Here is a 15483-nt window from a genome sequence, read left to right as displayed (position 1 = left end):
CTCTAACTGATCATACTGCACATACTGAGGATGAAATATCTGGTCCTTCACAGCTGGGAGGGGGCACTTATTTACTTGACTCTTACTGATGGGGTTCTGTTCAGGGATTATACACACACTGAAAACCAATTTGACTTTTTAATCTTCCAAATGTCAATATTATAAAGTAACAGGGTCAAGCAACAATCCAAAAATCACAACTCCCTGACGAAAGGGAGGACCTGCATTCACGTAGCACCTTAATGTGCTCTAAAAGCCCTTCAAACTGATTCATTACTTCTGCAGTGATGTTGTTCTGTTCTGTATAAAAATATAGGTGAGCCTTGTCAAATTAATTTAGTTAATGAGGAAGGTTTCTTTTGTTTTTACTCAGTCCGTTAACATGATAAACTGGGAGTGGAGTGTAATGCAGGAAGGAGAGCAGAGGTTTGATTCACTTTAGGTTGTTCTGAATCACTGAGAACTGCTCACAACAGCACCTTGCATTTATGTAGCATCTTAATGCAGCAAAACATTGCAAAGCACTTCATAGCTATGTTTCCAATCAAAGTTTGACACTGAATCGCATAAGGACATTTGGACAGAACAGGACATTGACCAGAAACTCAACTGGACTTGCCACATAAATACAGTGGCTACAAGAGCAGGTCAGAGGCTTGGAATACTGCGGCAAGTAACTCACCTCCTGACTCCCCAAAGCCTGTCCCACCATCTACAAAGTACAAGTCCGGAGTGTGATGGAATACTCCCCACTTGCCCTGGATGGGGACAACTCCAACAACACTCAAGAAGCTCGACACCATCCAGGACAAAGCAGCCGCTTGGTTCACACCACATCCACAAGCATCCATTCCCTTCACCACCGATGCTCAGTAGCAGCAGTGTGTACCAGCTACAAGATGCACTGGAGAAATTCACCAAAGATCCTCAGACAGCTCCTTCCAAACCCACAACCACTTCCAAAAGACAAGGGCAGCATCACATACAACACCACCCCCTGAAAGTTCCCCTCCAAGCCACTCACCATTCTGACTTGGAAATATATCGCTGTTCCTTCTCTGTCACTTGGTCAGAATCCTGGAATTCCCTCCCTAAGGGCATTGTGGGTCAACCCACAGCACGTGGACTGCAGCGGGTCAAGAAGGCAGCTCACCCCCACCTTCTGAAGGGGCAACTAGGGACGGGGCAAAAATACTGGCCCAGCCAGTGACACCCAACTCCCTGAATGAAACTTTAAAAAGAGATGAGAATCTTGGTCAGAGAGGTAAATATTAAGGAGTGTCTTAAAAGAGGAGAGAGAGGTGGTGAGGCTGAGAGAGAGGGAGGTGAGAGAGCTGCCAATGAGGAGAGAGGGAAGTGGGATGTATTAATGAGGCGGGGATTAGAGGAATATGGAGAGAGCTGGTTAGCACTCAGATAGAGGGAATGACAAGATCAAAGAGGCCTGAGTCAATGTAGGAAGGATTTGAAAACCAGAGTGTCAATTTGAAGATCAAATCTCTGATACACCATGAGTCATAGAATCATTGAGACCCATAGAGATGTTCAGCATGGAAACAGACCCTTCGATCCAACCCGACCAGATATCCCGACCCAATCTAGTCCCACCTGCCAGCACCTGGCCCATATCCCTCCAAACCCTTCCTATTCATATACCCATCCAAATGCCTCTTAAATGCTTTAATTGTACCAGCCTCCACCACATCCTCTAGCAGCTCATTCCATACACGTACCACCCTCTGCATGAAAAGGTTGCCCCTTAGGTGCCTTTTATATCTTTCCCCTCTCACATAAACCTATGCCCTCTAGTTCTGGACTCCCCGACCCCAAGGAAAAGACCTTGTCTGTTTTTTTCTAACCATTTCCCTCATGATTTTATAAACTTCTATAAGATCACCCCTCAGCCTCCGACGCTCCAGGGAAAACAGCCCCAGCCTGTTCAACCTCTCCCCACAGCTGAAATCCTCCAGCCCTGGCAACATCCTTGTAAGTCTTTTCTGAACCCTTTCAGGTTTCACAACATCCTTCCGATAGTAGGGAGACCAAAATTGCACACAATATTCCAAAAGTGGACTAACCAATGTCCTGTACAGTCACAACATGACCTCCCAAATCCTGTATTCAATACTCAAGGTAGGTTGGTGAGCTTGAGGAGGGAGGAGTAACAAGACGCGATGTGAACTAATCTTGAGGCAGACTCCATGGGGGTCAGAGCAGCTGTCCACTTTCCGATATTTAAAGCAAGTTTGAGCGTGTGAGAGTTGCAACTGCAAACCAGTATTCCAGAGGGTCAGATGAACATTGTCCTGGGTCAGTTCAGGATTGGTTTGAATTTAGATCTAGAATTGTACTGTCTCGTTCCATCACAAAAGTAGTCACTAAATTAAAGCAGTTTGAAAGCAAGGAGGAACAGCAGGCTCTCTGATGTTGTAGAAGCTCTGGTATACCTGCAGCTAATGTGTTTCCACACTGACAGGGTTTAGGGCGATGTTGTGGGGGCTAATATTTCCACATCATTGGCAGATTACCACCTCTTCATACACAACAAAGTAACACTCAAAAAACTCACTCGTTAACAGGCCTTCGCATCACACCCAGCTCAGAGAGACCCTTCACATCCTACCTTACAACATAGCTCTCCACAATTAGGCAATGAACACTTCAACCCCGGAATGAATGTGGACAAACAGTACTCCATCTGATTGACAGCATCCGCTCATTCGGATTTTATTGACGGATTACTGCTTGACCAGCTCCATTCAAACATTGTTAAATATTGTCAGCCATTGCCCCACATGGGGATATTCCTGTCCTCAGGCTGAGAGGTCAGGTCTCCATTCTCTATAACAGAGGGTCATAGAACATAGAACATTACAACACAGTATAGGCCTTTCGGCCCCCGATGTTGTGCTGACCTGTGGAAATAATCTGCTGCCCATCTAACCTACACCATTCCATTATTATCCCTATATATGCCCAATGCCCGTTTAAATGCGCTTAACATTGCGGAGTCTACGACTGTTGCAGACATGCCGTTACACACCCGTACTACTCTCTGAGTAAAGAAACTACCCTGATATCTCTCCTAAATCTATCACCCCTCAATTTCAAGCTACGTCCCCTCATGTTATCCTTCACCATCCAAGGAAAAAGGCTCTCCCTGTCCACCCTATCTAACCCTCTGATTATCTTATATGTCTCAGTTAAGTCATCTCTCAATCTTCTTCTCTCCCAACGAAAACAGCCTCAGTTTCCTCAGCATTTCCTCGTAAGACCTTCCTTCCATACCAGGCAACATCCTAGTAAATCTCCTCTGAGTCCTTTCCAAAGCTTCCACATCCTTCCTATAATGTGGTGACCAGAACTGTCCACAATACTCCAGGTGTGGCCGCACCAGTATCTTGTACAGCTGAAGCATGATCTCGTGGCTCCAAAATTCAATCTCCCTACCAATAAACACCATATGCCTTCTTAACAACCTTATCAACCTGGGTGGCAACTTTCAGGGATTTATGCATCTGGACACCAAGATCTCTCTGTTCATCTACACTGCCAAGAATTTTACCATTAGCCCAATACTCTGCATTCCTGCTATGTCTTCTGAAGCAAACTACTCACACTTTTCTGCAATAAATTCCATTTGCCAACCTCAGCCCAGCTTGGATCTTATCTATGTCTCTCTGTAACCCACAACATCCTTCGGCACTATCCACAATTCTGCCTACTTTAAGGTCATATGCAAATTTACTAACCTACCCTCTATGCCCACCTCCAGATCATTTATAAAAATGATAAACAGCAGGGGCCCCAAAACACCACTGGTAACCAAGCTACAGGAATGAACATTTCCCACCAACCACCACCCTCTGTCTTCTTTCAGCAAGCCAATTTCTGATCCAAACCACTAACTCACCCTCAATCCTGAATGTCCTTATTTTGTGCAATAGCCCACCATGAGGAACCTTATCAAACGCCTTACTGAAGTTCATATACACCATGTCAACCGCTTTACCCTCATCCATCTGTTTGTCACCTTCTCAAAGAACTCAATAAGGTTTGTGAGGCATGACCTACCCTTCACAAAACCATATTGACTATCCCTAATCAAATTATTCCTTTCCAGATGATTATAAATCCCATCTCTTATAACGATTTCCAACACTTTACCCACAACTGAAGTAAGGCTTACTGGCCTATAATTACCAGGGTTGTCTCTACTCCCCTTCTTAAACAAGGAACAACATTTGCTATCCTCCAGTCTTCTGGCACTAGTCCTGTAGACAATGATGACATAAAGATCAAGGCTAAAGGCTCTGCAATCTCCTCCATGGCCTCCCAGAGAATCCGAGGATAAATCCCATCCAGCCCCGGGGTCTTATCTATTTTCAGATCTTCCAAAATTGCTAAAACGTCCTCTTTGTCAACCTCAATTCCATCTAATCTTGTAGCCTGTATCGCTGTATTCTCAGTAACATTGCTGAGGGAGCGCCGCACTGTCAGAGGGTCAGTGCTGAGGGAGTGCCACATTGTCGGAGGGTCAGTGCTGAGGTAGTGCCACACTGATATACACAAACGTCAGATGATGTTCTCCCCATGTCCTGAACAATATGGTTTTACATTTATTTGTGGATGTGTTGAGTATAGGAGTTGGGACTGAGATTAAATTCCCTACTGTGCTGAAACAGGCCCTTCAGCCTAACAAGTCCACACCAACCCTCCGGAGAGTAACCCACCTAGACCCATTTCTCTCTAATTGCCTTAGCATGACCAATTTAGAATGGCTAATTCACCTGACCTGCACATCTTTAGACTGTGGGAGCACCCGAAGGAAACCCACGCAGACATGGAGGGAATGTGCAAACTCCACACAGACAGTCACCCAAGGCTGGAATCGAACCCGGGTCCCTGGCGTTGTGAGGCAGCAGTGCTAACCACTGAGCCACTATGCTGCCCCAAAATTGCACCATGTCGAGGTTGTACAGGAGTACCACCTTCTGGAGTACTGCGTCCACTTCTGGACCAGTTCCAGGAAGGATATTATTAAACTGGAGAGTATTCAGAAGAGATATACAAGAATATTGCCTGATATGGAGGGTTTGGGTTATAAGACGAGGCTGTTTTGCCTGGGACCTTCTTCACTGGAGCGTAGGAGGTTGAGAGGTAACTTTATAGAAGTTTATACAATCATGAGGGATACAGATAGGATTAATGGTAGTTGTCCTTTCCCTACAATAGGGGATTTCAAAATTGAGGGCACATTTTTAAGGTGAGAGGAGACAGATTTATCAAGACATGAGGAGTAAATATTTTGCACAGAGTTTGCGTCTGAAATTAATTTCCTGTGGAAGTGGTGGATATGATGCAGGTACAGTTACAATGTTGAAAAGACATTTGGATAAATACATGAATAGCAAGGGTCTGGAGGGATATGGGCCAGGAGCAGGCAGGTGGGACTAGTTTAGTTTGGGATTCAGGTCGGCATGGCCTGGTTGGGCCGAAGGGTCTGTTTCCATGCTGTATGGCTCTATGTTGGTGTCACGGGTTTGGCCGATACTTGTTCTTTCCTCACTGCCATTAGGAAGCTGCAGGGGAGCTCTATCAATCAACAGATTATTCAGTTATTTACAAGTTCCTGTCTGTGGGATCCTGCAGTACACACTGAAACCACCTCTGTACCAAGAAAATTGGTAAGTTGGAGGACTGGGAGTTGGGGTATTTGTCAGGGACAAGGTTTGAACATGATGCAGCTCAAACACTGTGCTCCTCCCTGGTAGCTCCCCACCATTGACATAGAGATCAGAACGAACGCCTTAGGCCATTCATCAGGAGGGAAAAAGATCAACTGGAAAGTGGTGCAGAGTAACAACAGGGGAGTGGAGGGAGAAAGAGGGGTATGGAAACACAGAAACATAGTAAATATGAGCAGGAGTAGGCCATTCGGCCCTTCGAGCCAGCTCAACCATTCAGTATGATCATCCAACTCAGTCCCCTGTTCCTGCTTTCTCCCCTGTTCCCTTTAGTCCCTTGAGGGGGGGACAACAGAAGGAGAAACTGAGAGGAACACCGGTAAACCAATCAAAGGGAAAAGAAAATCAATCACATTTTTTGTTACTTTTTGTGAAAAGCCCAGAGTGAGAGGTGACTGGGTGGTGACAAACCAGAGTGTCCACGCGACACCTGCTCCCCATTTGTATGACCACTCAGAGGCCCGTTGCGGAAATATTTGTAAAATCACTACATTTTAACCCTCCTGGTTTGAACAGATCCCAACGTCAGCAGGTTTTCTGTGTCTCTAGCTGTAACCATGGATTGTGTTGCCTCTATAGATTGCTAACTCTGCCTGGACTTTATTAACCATGGGCTCTCTGGGCATTGGGAGTTGTTCCTACACTCCCAGGGCTGCTCCTGATGTCAAAACAACACCCTCTCTCATCCTCACAGTGCTGTCAACTCTTTACTTACATCCTAACATACATTGCAGTGATTGGAGCTCTCTAACCCAATGTGTTTCTATTCTTCCATTGAGTCCGAGTAATGTAACTTTTGATATCAGAGTAATCTCATCTAGCTTCCCAGCAAACTGTACCATCTCATCCTCCTATCTCTAGCCAGCCTCAGATATACCCATGACAATGTGTGCCTGTTGAACGGGCAGGGTTGGCTATTTGACCCTGGAGCATGTTGAGCTGACCTCTGAGATTCAACCATGATCACCACCACCGCCTCCTCCTTCTCTTCCGGCATCTCCTTCAAATATTTTGGCTTTCAAGCAGAAATATACCTTTACATAAAATTGACATTATCTTTCATTCTGAAGCCTTTGAATTCACGTGCTCCAAAGACTGATGAGTCAGTTTTAATGTGTTTACTGGCCCTCTCTGTTTCCAGAGTGAGTTTGATCTTGGCTGTGTCTCTGTGAGGAGTCCTGAGTAAATACCTACACCAACACCACTTGCTAGGCTTTACCATGCTATAGTTAGAATAACGGAATCCCCACGGTGTGAAAGCAGGACTTTCGGCCCATTGAGTCCACACAGACCGTCAAAAGGGCATCTCACCCAAACCACTTCCTTACCCCAGCCCTAGAACCTGCATTTCCCATGGCCAATCCTGTGCACCCTGCATTTCCCATGGCCAATCCTGTGCACCCTGCATTTCCCATGGCCAATCCTGTGCATCCCCGGACACTATAGTATAGCTAATCCACCTAGCCTGTACATCTCTGGACACTCTACCCTAACCTGCACACCTTTGGACTGTGGGAAGAAACCGGAGCACCCTGAGGGAACCCACACAGACCCAGGGGGAAGTGTGTAAACTCCACATAGACCATCGCCTGAGGGTGGCATCGAATCCGGGTTCCTAGTGCTGTGAGATAGCAGTGCTAACCACTGAGCCACCATGCCACCCCAGGTGGTCAGACTAAAATAAATTCATCCATTCCTATAGCGCCTTTCACAACCTAAGAATATCCTGAAGTGCATTAAGAAATAATTTTGAAGTGATGCATCATAGGGAATTCAGTCCTTGAATTTGTACACAGCAGGATCTCACAAATGGGAAAGTGATTTTTTAAAAAGGTTGTTCTCAGCTCGCAGATATCACTGACAACACCAGATTTATGACCCATCCCTAAATGTATTTAACAAGGTGATGGTGAGCCACCATCTTATCAAACAATGGAGGGGTTTGTCAGGCGATTGGAATGACGTTCTGGAGTGAGTGGGTATTACAAGATTTCAGTCGTTTCACAGTCAGCACCATGAGATTAGGTTTTGTTCATTCAGTTAATTGAACTTAAATTCAGGTCCTATAATGGGATTTGATCTCATGCCTTTGGACAATCAATCTGTCCCTCACTGAGCAAACCACTGGGCGACCAGATCCATTAATAACTCGCTCACTGACTTTGTTTAAGACTAATGACAAATATTGGCCCGGGCACTAGGGACAACTGCCCGTCGTTGCTTTCAAATTGTACGGGGGGATACTAGTCCCGTAAGGGCGGAGGGATACTAGTCCCAGTATTTGAGAGACCATTTGATAAGTAGATTGTCTTTGCTATCCTCTGTGTGGACCATTTGAGAGCAGTTCAGTTACCAGGCACTGGTAACCCTGAGTATCTAGACCAGTCCCAGATATAAAGGGCCAACTCCAGAGTAGGACTCCTTACCTCGTGTGTCCATATTTCCATTCCAAACACTGATATCTTTACCTTTTGTCGGATGAAGGGAGTGACTTTGGAGGCTCTATTCGAATCTCAGGATCCCACTCTCCAGGAGGAAGGACAATCACCTCATCCAGGAACTCGTCAATTCCGGCCAGGAGATCAGCATTATCCTTCGCCTTGTAGGCGATGTCGTGAAACAGCTAAACAATCCGAGAGGGAAAAGCAGAACTCCAGTCACATATTGTAAACACCAACAAATAACATCACAAATGCTCATCGCTCCTGACTCAGTTCCAACTAGGAATGTCAGAACGGGGTGGGGGAATCATCCAGACTGTCTATAACGAGAGGAAGGTCAATTGGCCTCTTCTATAAACACAACAGACCCTCCACCACTCAACCCAGATCTCTGTGCTCTTTCAATCCTGGCCCAGAGGTAGGGCCACTAACACTGCCTCTCCTAGATGTTGTGTGATATCGGAGGTTATGCCTTCCTTCACTTCACTGAAGGTTGAGTATGGCATTATGGCAGTGTCCATACCTCTGAGTCAGGAAATCTGGGTTCAAGTCCCACTTGGTCCAGGGGCATGCCATCACATTTCTGAACAGGTTTAGATTAGATTCCCTAAAGCGTGGAAACAGGCCCTTCGGCCCAACAAGTCCACACTGACCCTCCGAAGAGTAACCCACCCAGACCCATTCCCCCTACCCTATATTTACTCCTGACTAATGCACCTAACCTACACATCCCTGGACACTATGGCGATTTCTATTGGCCAATTCACCTAACTTGCACATCTTTGGACTGTGGGAGGAAACTGGTGCACCCGGAGGAAACCCATACAGACACTGGGAGAATGTGTAACTCCACACAGACAGTCACTCGAGGCTGGAATCGAACCCGGTCCCTGGCGCTGTGAGGCAGCAGTGCTAAACACTGAGCCACGGTGTCGCTCCAAATTGGTTGCCCCAGGATGATAAGAACAATATCATAACAAACAAAAATAATGCAGTAATCTGGGGAGTCTCTTGTGACACAGTGATAGTGTCCATGCCTCTGAGCTAGGAGGTGCAGCTTCAAGTGCCACCTGCTCCAGAGGTGTGCAATAACATCTCCGACCAGACCAATTGGAAAACATCTGTGGCAGTCTGGCTTGTCCTGCTATTTTTGGCAGGACATCCCTGTTAGGTAAACACATATTTTTAAATGTATTTAAACATCTTAGGAAATAATGATTTATTAATGGACTCTGAAAGTGTGAGAGAACGGTCACTTTACTGACCAGCTGTATGACTGGGTCGAGAATTTAATTCATCCCTCCTGCATAGAACGTACAGCAAGGGCACAGGTTACACACCCCGGTGGGTTTATACTCCTTGGGTCCCTCCTCCAATCATCTTCACCCGATTTTGTGCTGTCCCTTTCTCTGTCATTTCTCGTTTAACTTGACCTCGCCCACCCCCGGTGGGAATGTATTCCACATTCTCCCCACTCTCTCGGGAAAGAGTCAGAAGACATGTGACACCAAGTTATCAACCAACAGATTTATTTGAAATCTGCTCCGAAAGCTTGTGATTTTGGGCTATAAGCTGGTGTTGTGTGACTTCTGACCTTGTCCATCCCAGTCTAACACCGGCACCTCCACATCTGGGGAACGAGATTTCAGGTGAATTTCCCATTGGATTCTGGTCACTGTATTCAATTTATGGATTCCAGTTCTGGTCTCCCCCACAGGAGGAAATAGCTTCTCGACTGTTGGAATATTGCGTGCAATTCTGGTCTCCTTCCTACCGGAGAGTTTTTGTGAAACTTGAAAGGGTTCAGAAAAGATTTGCAAGGATGTTCCCAGGGTTGGAGGATTTGAGCTATAGGGAGAGGCTGAACAGGCTGGAGCTGTTTTCCCTGGAGCATCGGAGGCTGAGGGGTGACCTTATAGAGGTTTACAAAATTGAGGGGCATGGATAGGATAAATAGGCAAAGTCTTTTCCCTGGAGTCGGGGAGTCCAGAACTAGAGGGCATAGGTTTAGGGTGAGAGGGGAAAGATATAAAAGGGAACTATGGGGCAATGTTTTCACACAGAGGGTGGTATGTGTATGGAATGAGCTGCCAGAGGATGTGGTGGAGGCTGGTACAATTACAACATTTAAAAGGCATTTGGATGGGTATATGAATAGGAAGGGTTTGGAGGGATATGGGCCGGGTGCTGTCAGGTGGGACTAGATTGGGTTGGGATATCTGGTCGGTATGGATGGGTTGGACCGAAAGGTCTGTTTCCGTGCTGTACATCTCTAATACTCTATGACCTATCCTGTTGTAATCCTAAACGCCTCGATTAGGTCATTAGTAAAGAGCTTGATTAAGTTGCAAGTGCACACAAGAAGAAGAGAAGACATGACTCTGGGTCACATTATATGTCGGCACTGAACCAACCTGAGAACAAAAGCCATTGGTAGCTGAATTCGTAAAGGAAACACAATGCCCTAATTATACTGACGCACTCGCAATTTCTCCTCACTGCAGTGCCCTTCCCACTGTCCTTTCTATGTGTGAGGCAGCACACTGACCTCCCCACCCCCCACTTTGGCACCTCACCACTGTTAGAGTATCACATCTACTGGTGGGCCTACACCTGAACAATGAACAGACTGCATTAAAAACACACACAACAGCCACAACAGCATTTAACTGGACCCGGTAGAATTGGGACGTTAAGAGACTGAGCTGTCAGACAATGGAGACAACAGCAAGTGTGCGGAATAGGACAAGGCTGTGACAGGCAGTGATAGCCTCAGTGAACAAGAGACATTGTGCCAGATTTTACAAGAGAAAACAATCACGTCTCCTGCAGAAAGCAGGTTTCATCCCCGGGACGACACAATGCTTGAAGCAGTTTCAAGGTGCACCCAGAATGGAACGCTGACAGGGTGGAGTAGGGGGATAGTGGGGGGTGGGGAATGAGGGGGGAGGTGGAGAGAACATGGATGTTCCCCCCACCCACCACACCCCTCACCCACAGCTTACAGCCAACATACCCACTTTGTGAAGTTGTGGTGTTTCTGTTTTTACTGCAAGGAAACCAGGTCACTGAGTGGTATTGCGTACTGGAGAACAGCTCATTATTAATTCAACCTTCATCAAGAATGTCAGTGTTTTCACAATGCAGAAGGAGGCCGCTCAGCCCATCAAACCTAAACTGACTCTCTGTTGAGTGATTTAGTCAGTCCTATTGTCCTCTGCTCTCTCTCTCTCTGTCACCCCGCACGTTTATTCCCCTCCAAGTGCCCGATCGTATGAGATGGCTACTGGGTGTGTGCTGACTTATGTCGAGTGGCTGTTCTTACAGAGCTGATCCAATGCTGAACGCAGGGCCCCTGGGGAAGCCAGTCTGTGATAGAGGAGATCGGACAGTTAGTGATAACGGGGCCTTACCTTCAACAGGCCAGCTCTACCGAAACCTGGGAGAAATATTCCTGCATTAGCTTTGAGTTGGGACAACAGGAAGCAGAAAGGGTCACTACATTTTGAAACTGGGCCCAGCCTCCAGGATGAACCCCCAAACGCCTTACCCCTACGGCCTCCACATTCAGGATTAAAAGTTCTGAGCCAGGAATCCTGGATTAGAAGCTGGCTAGCTGAAAGAAGACAGAGGGTAGTGGTTGATGGGAAATGTTCATCCTGGAGTTCAGTTACTAGTGGTGTCCCACAAGAATCTGTTTTGGGGACACTGCTGTTTGTGATTTTTATAAATCACCAGGGTGAGAGTGTAGAAGGATGGGTTAGTAAATTTGCGGATGACACTAAGGTTGGTGGAGTTGTGGATAGTGCTGAAGGATGTTGTAGATTACAGAGAGACATATATAAGCTGCAGAGATGGGCTGAGAGGTGGCAAATGGAGTTAAATGCAGAAAAGTATGAGGTGATTCACTTTGGAAGGAGTAACAGGAATGCAAAGTACTGGGCTAATGGTAAGGTTCTTGGTAGTGTAGATGAGCAGAGAGATCTCGGTGTCCATGGACATAGATCCCTGAACGTTGCCACCCAGGTTGATGGGTTGTTAAGAAGGCATACAGTGTGTTTGCTTTTATTGGTAGAGGGATTGAGTTTTGAAGCCATGAGCTCATGCTTCAGCTGTACAAAGCTCTGGTGTGGCCACACTTGGAGTATTGTATACAGTTCTGGTCACTGCATTATTGGAAGGATGTGGAAGCTTTGGAAAGGGTTCATAGGAGATTTACTAGGATGTTGCCTGGTACGGAGGGAACATCTTATAAGGAAAAGCTGAGGGACTTGAGGCTGTTTTCATTAGAGAGAAGAAGGTTGAGAGGTGACATAACTGAGACATATAAGATAATCAGAGGGTTAAATAGGGTGGACAGGGAGAGCCTTTTTCCTTGGATGGCGATGGCTAGCAGGAGGGGGCATAGCTTTAAACTGAGGGGTGATAGATATAGGACAGATGTCAGAGGTAGTTTCTTTACTCAGAGAGTAGTAGGGGCGTGGAACGTACTGCCTGCAACAATAGTAGACTCACCAACTTTAAGGGTATTTAAATGGATAGGCATACGGATGAGAATGGAATAATGTCGGGTAGATGGGCTTCAGATTGGTTCCACAGGTTGGCACAACATTGAGGGCTGAAGGACTTGTAACGTGCTGCCATTTCTATGTTCTAAAAGAATAATCCCCAAGCCATTGCCGTAAACAACACCCAGACAGAGTGAAGGGGATATTAGGGAAAGGTGGCTCAAACACTCTTGGTAATTACTTTAAAAGAGTTTGGGGCTTTTTTTGGGTTTTGCCCCTGGGTTGACCACTTGAGGGCAGCATGTCATGTGATGCAATCTCCAGACATAATCAAAGTTAGCCACTCACTTGTGAGGTGCCATACCAATGCAAACTCTTTCATTTGATTAGATTGTATGGTACATGTCTACTGATTGGATTTGCATGGCTGCCTGAGAGAAACAGGAAAAGGAGAGGGAGTTTGACACAGTGGTGTCTCTCTGTCCACATGACTCCCTGTAGTGAATACCTGCTCCTTCCTCACAGCTCGGTGAGAGCCTCATCATTACAAAGAGCCCATTTTGATAAAGAAACTTTATCTTTTGAATATACTCAGGTTCGGGAGGGAGGGTCCAGTGGGGTCACGGGATTAACAATGCAGAGGTTTAGGGGACGTTCTTAGTTGTGAGTTCAAACCCAACCACAGCACCTGAAGAAATTTGCATTAGCAAAGATTGGGATTAAAAGCCAGACTAATGAAGACTAAGTAACCATTATCATGAAAACCTTTACTGGAACATCCTTCGGGGGGGAAATCTGCCATCCTTACCTGGCCTGGCCTACACGTGACTCCAGACCCACAGCAATGTGGCTGACTCTTAAGTGGCTGAGTAAGAAACTCCGTTCCTAGGCAATTAGGGACAAGAGAGAAGTACTGACCTCCCCACATCCTGGCACTTACATTCCGTGGAAGATTAAAGAAAATATGACCAATCCAACAAACTGTTTCCACAAGGTAAGTTAAATGGTTTTTAACCAATAGAAAGTAGTCTTTTTTTAACAAACTGTCTCGAGTTAACGAGGCCAGATTGTGAAAAATGACTTGAGCCTGAAAAGTTATGGAAAGGATTGAAATGGTTTGGGTGCAGAAAGGGGCATGGTCAATACCATCTCTCTTCCAGGTACAAGCTCCCACAGCAAGACCCGATGGGTAAGGGATGTGCATTCATCGTTTGGCCAGACAGGTGAAGGATCAACCTGCAAATTTCTCCAACATTCGGCGGGACAGAGAGTGTGACAGCCCAGCATTCCGACTCCCTGTTCTGGCTGGGACAGATTCGGAATGTGCACCTTTGTCTTACACAGAGTGGTGACCGTGATGCGAGGTGTCAGGTTGGTCTTCAGGCAGAGAATTTGAGAAGAAAAGTCCAAGTCATGAGAGTTTATCAGTGAAATATGCATTCCTTTTATCCTCTGGTCTCCTCTGTAAATATTCATTAGTCAATAATTTGGCAGAGGCCTTGAATATTAATAATGCACTGAAGGTGATGATTTGTCATCACTCCTTTACATATTTACTCTGCCTCCTCACCTTACCCAGGGGTCAGACCGATAGAGAAGAAGATACTAAAAAAGCCACAAAGGATTTTGAGAATTTCTCCCCATTTATTCGGTTTCCATTGGCAAAAGGGTCAGTAACTGAGGGAAATAAATTTCAGATAACTGCCAAGAGGGGAGACACAGGGGAACTTTTTATTTCAATGTGTCAGGTTGTTGTGACCTGAAAAGGCAGATTCAATTGTAACTTACATCAAAACATGAAAAAGGAACAAACACCGGGCTGTGGGAAAGAAAGGGAGTCAATGGGCCGAATAACCTCATTCTGTTTTGTCCGAGTCTTTATGCCATGGATGAGGTTAATTCGAAAACATTAATTTTTTTCAAAGCTGAAGAATTGGTCTAGGGAAGTAGTCACTTAAAAGGATGATTAATGTTACTAAACAGAAGCTACTCTTGAGATCAAGGCATTCTTACTGAATAAAAATGTTTATCTCACTAACGGTTGGAATATTCTTCAAGGTGCAGCAGCTTGATTTGGGAAATCACTAAATGTTTTTATGGTGATCATGTCAAATAATTCCTGCTGTATTGTATTTTTTTTTAAACATTGAAACAGAACCAGATGGTGGGTGAGTAAAGCTTGGGCCTAATCTTTCTTTAATTCAATCAGTTGGCGTGGGTGTGAAAACCAGAGAATGGGTGAAGGGGGGAATGGTGAGGAGAGTGGGTAAGGGGGGGGGGGGGGGGAATGGTGAGTGGAAAAAGAAACAGGACCTGGGGTAAAAGGAAGCCATTCTGCCCGTTGGACCTGTTCCTCCATTTAATAAGATCAGGTCTGATCTGGTTTTGGATTCAGTCCCACTTTCCTGTGTGTCCCTCGGTAACCCTTGACATATGAGTGAGGTGGTAACTAGGTTCTGATGGGTATTTGGATGATCCAGGAATTAATGGGGGGTATTTAGATCAGGTAAGGGGGGTAAGTAGGAGGGTGGGAATCAGTGTGAATGGTCAGGGGGTAGACAGTTCTTGTGTTCCTCAGAAGTTAGCACAGGAATTTCCATAGAATCCCTACAGCATGGAAATAGGCCATTTAGTCCAACAAGTCCACACAAACCCTAAGAGTAACCCACCCAGACCCATTCCCCTATCCTATTACTCTACATTTACCCCTGTCTAATGCACCTATAGGAAATTTAGCACAGCCAATTCACCTGAATTGCACACCTTTGGATTGTGAGAGGAAACCTG

The 15483-nt window shown here is 45.8% G+C and overlaps 1 protein-coding gene across 7 annotated transcripts in view; it reads right to left on the bottom strand.

Annotated features, from left to right (window-relative positions):
* LOC140485559 (electrogenic sodium bicarbonate cotransporter 1-like) overlaps positions 1 to 15483 on the bottom strand; it is a 219164-nt gene that overhangs the window by 115948 nt on the left and 87733 nt on the right. For all 7 annotated transcript variants that reach the window (XM_072583787.1, XM_072583788.1, XM_072583789.1 and 4 more), the window contains one exon: positions 8216 to 8370. In XM_072583787.1, coding sequence (XP_072439888.1) covers positions 8216 to 8370 — 155 coding nt within the window. The remainder of the gene's footprint in view (positions 1 to 8215; positions 8371 to 15483) is intronic.

Source organism: Chiloscyllium punctatum, chromosome 14 (genome assembly GCF_047496795.1).
Source record: "Chiloscyllium punctatum isolate Juve2018m chromosome 14, sChiPun1.3, whole genome shotgun sequence".
Taxonomy (NCBI): Eukaryota; Metazoa; Chordata; class Chondrichthyes; order Orectolobiformes; family Hemiscylliidae; genus Chiloscyllium; species Chiloscyllium punctatum.
Note: the sequence above shows the minus strand (reverse complement) of the source record. Positions and strands in the feature narration are given on the sequence as shown.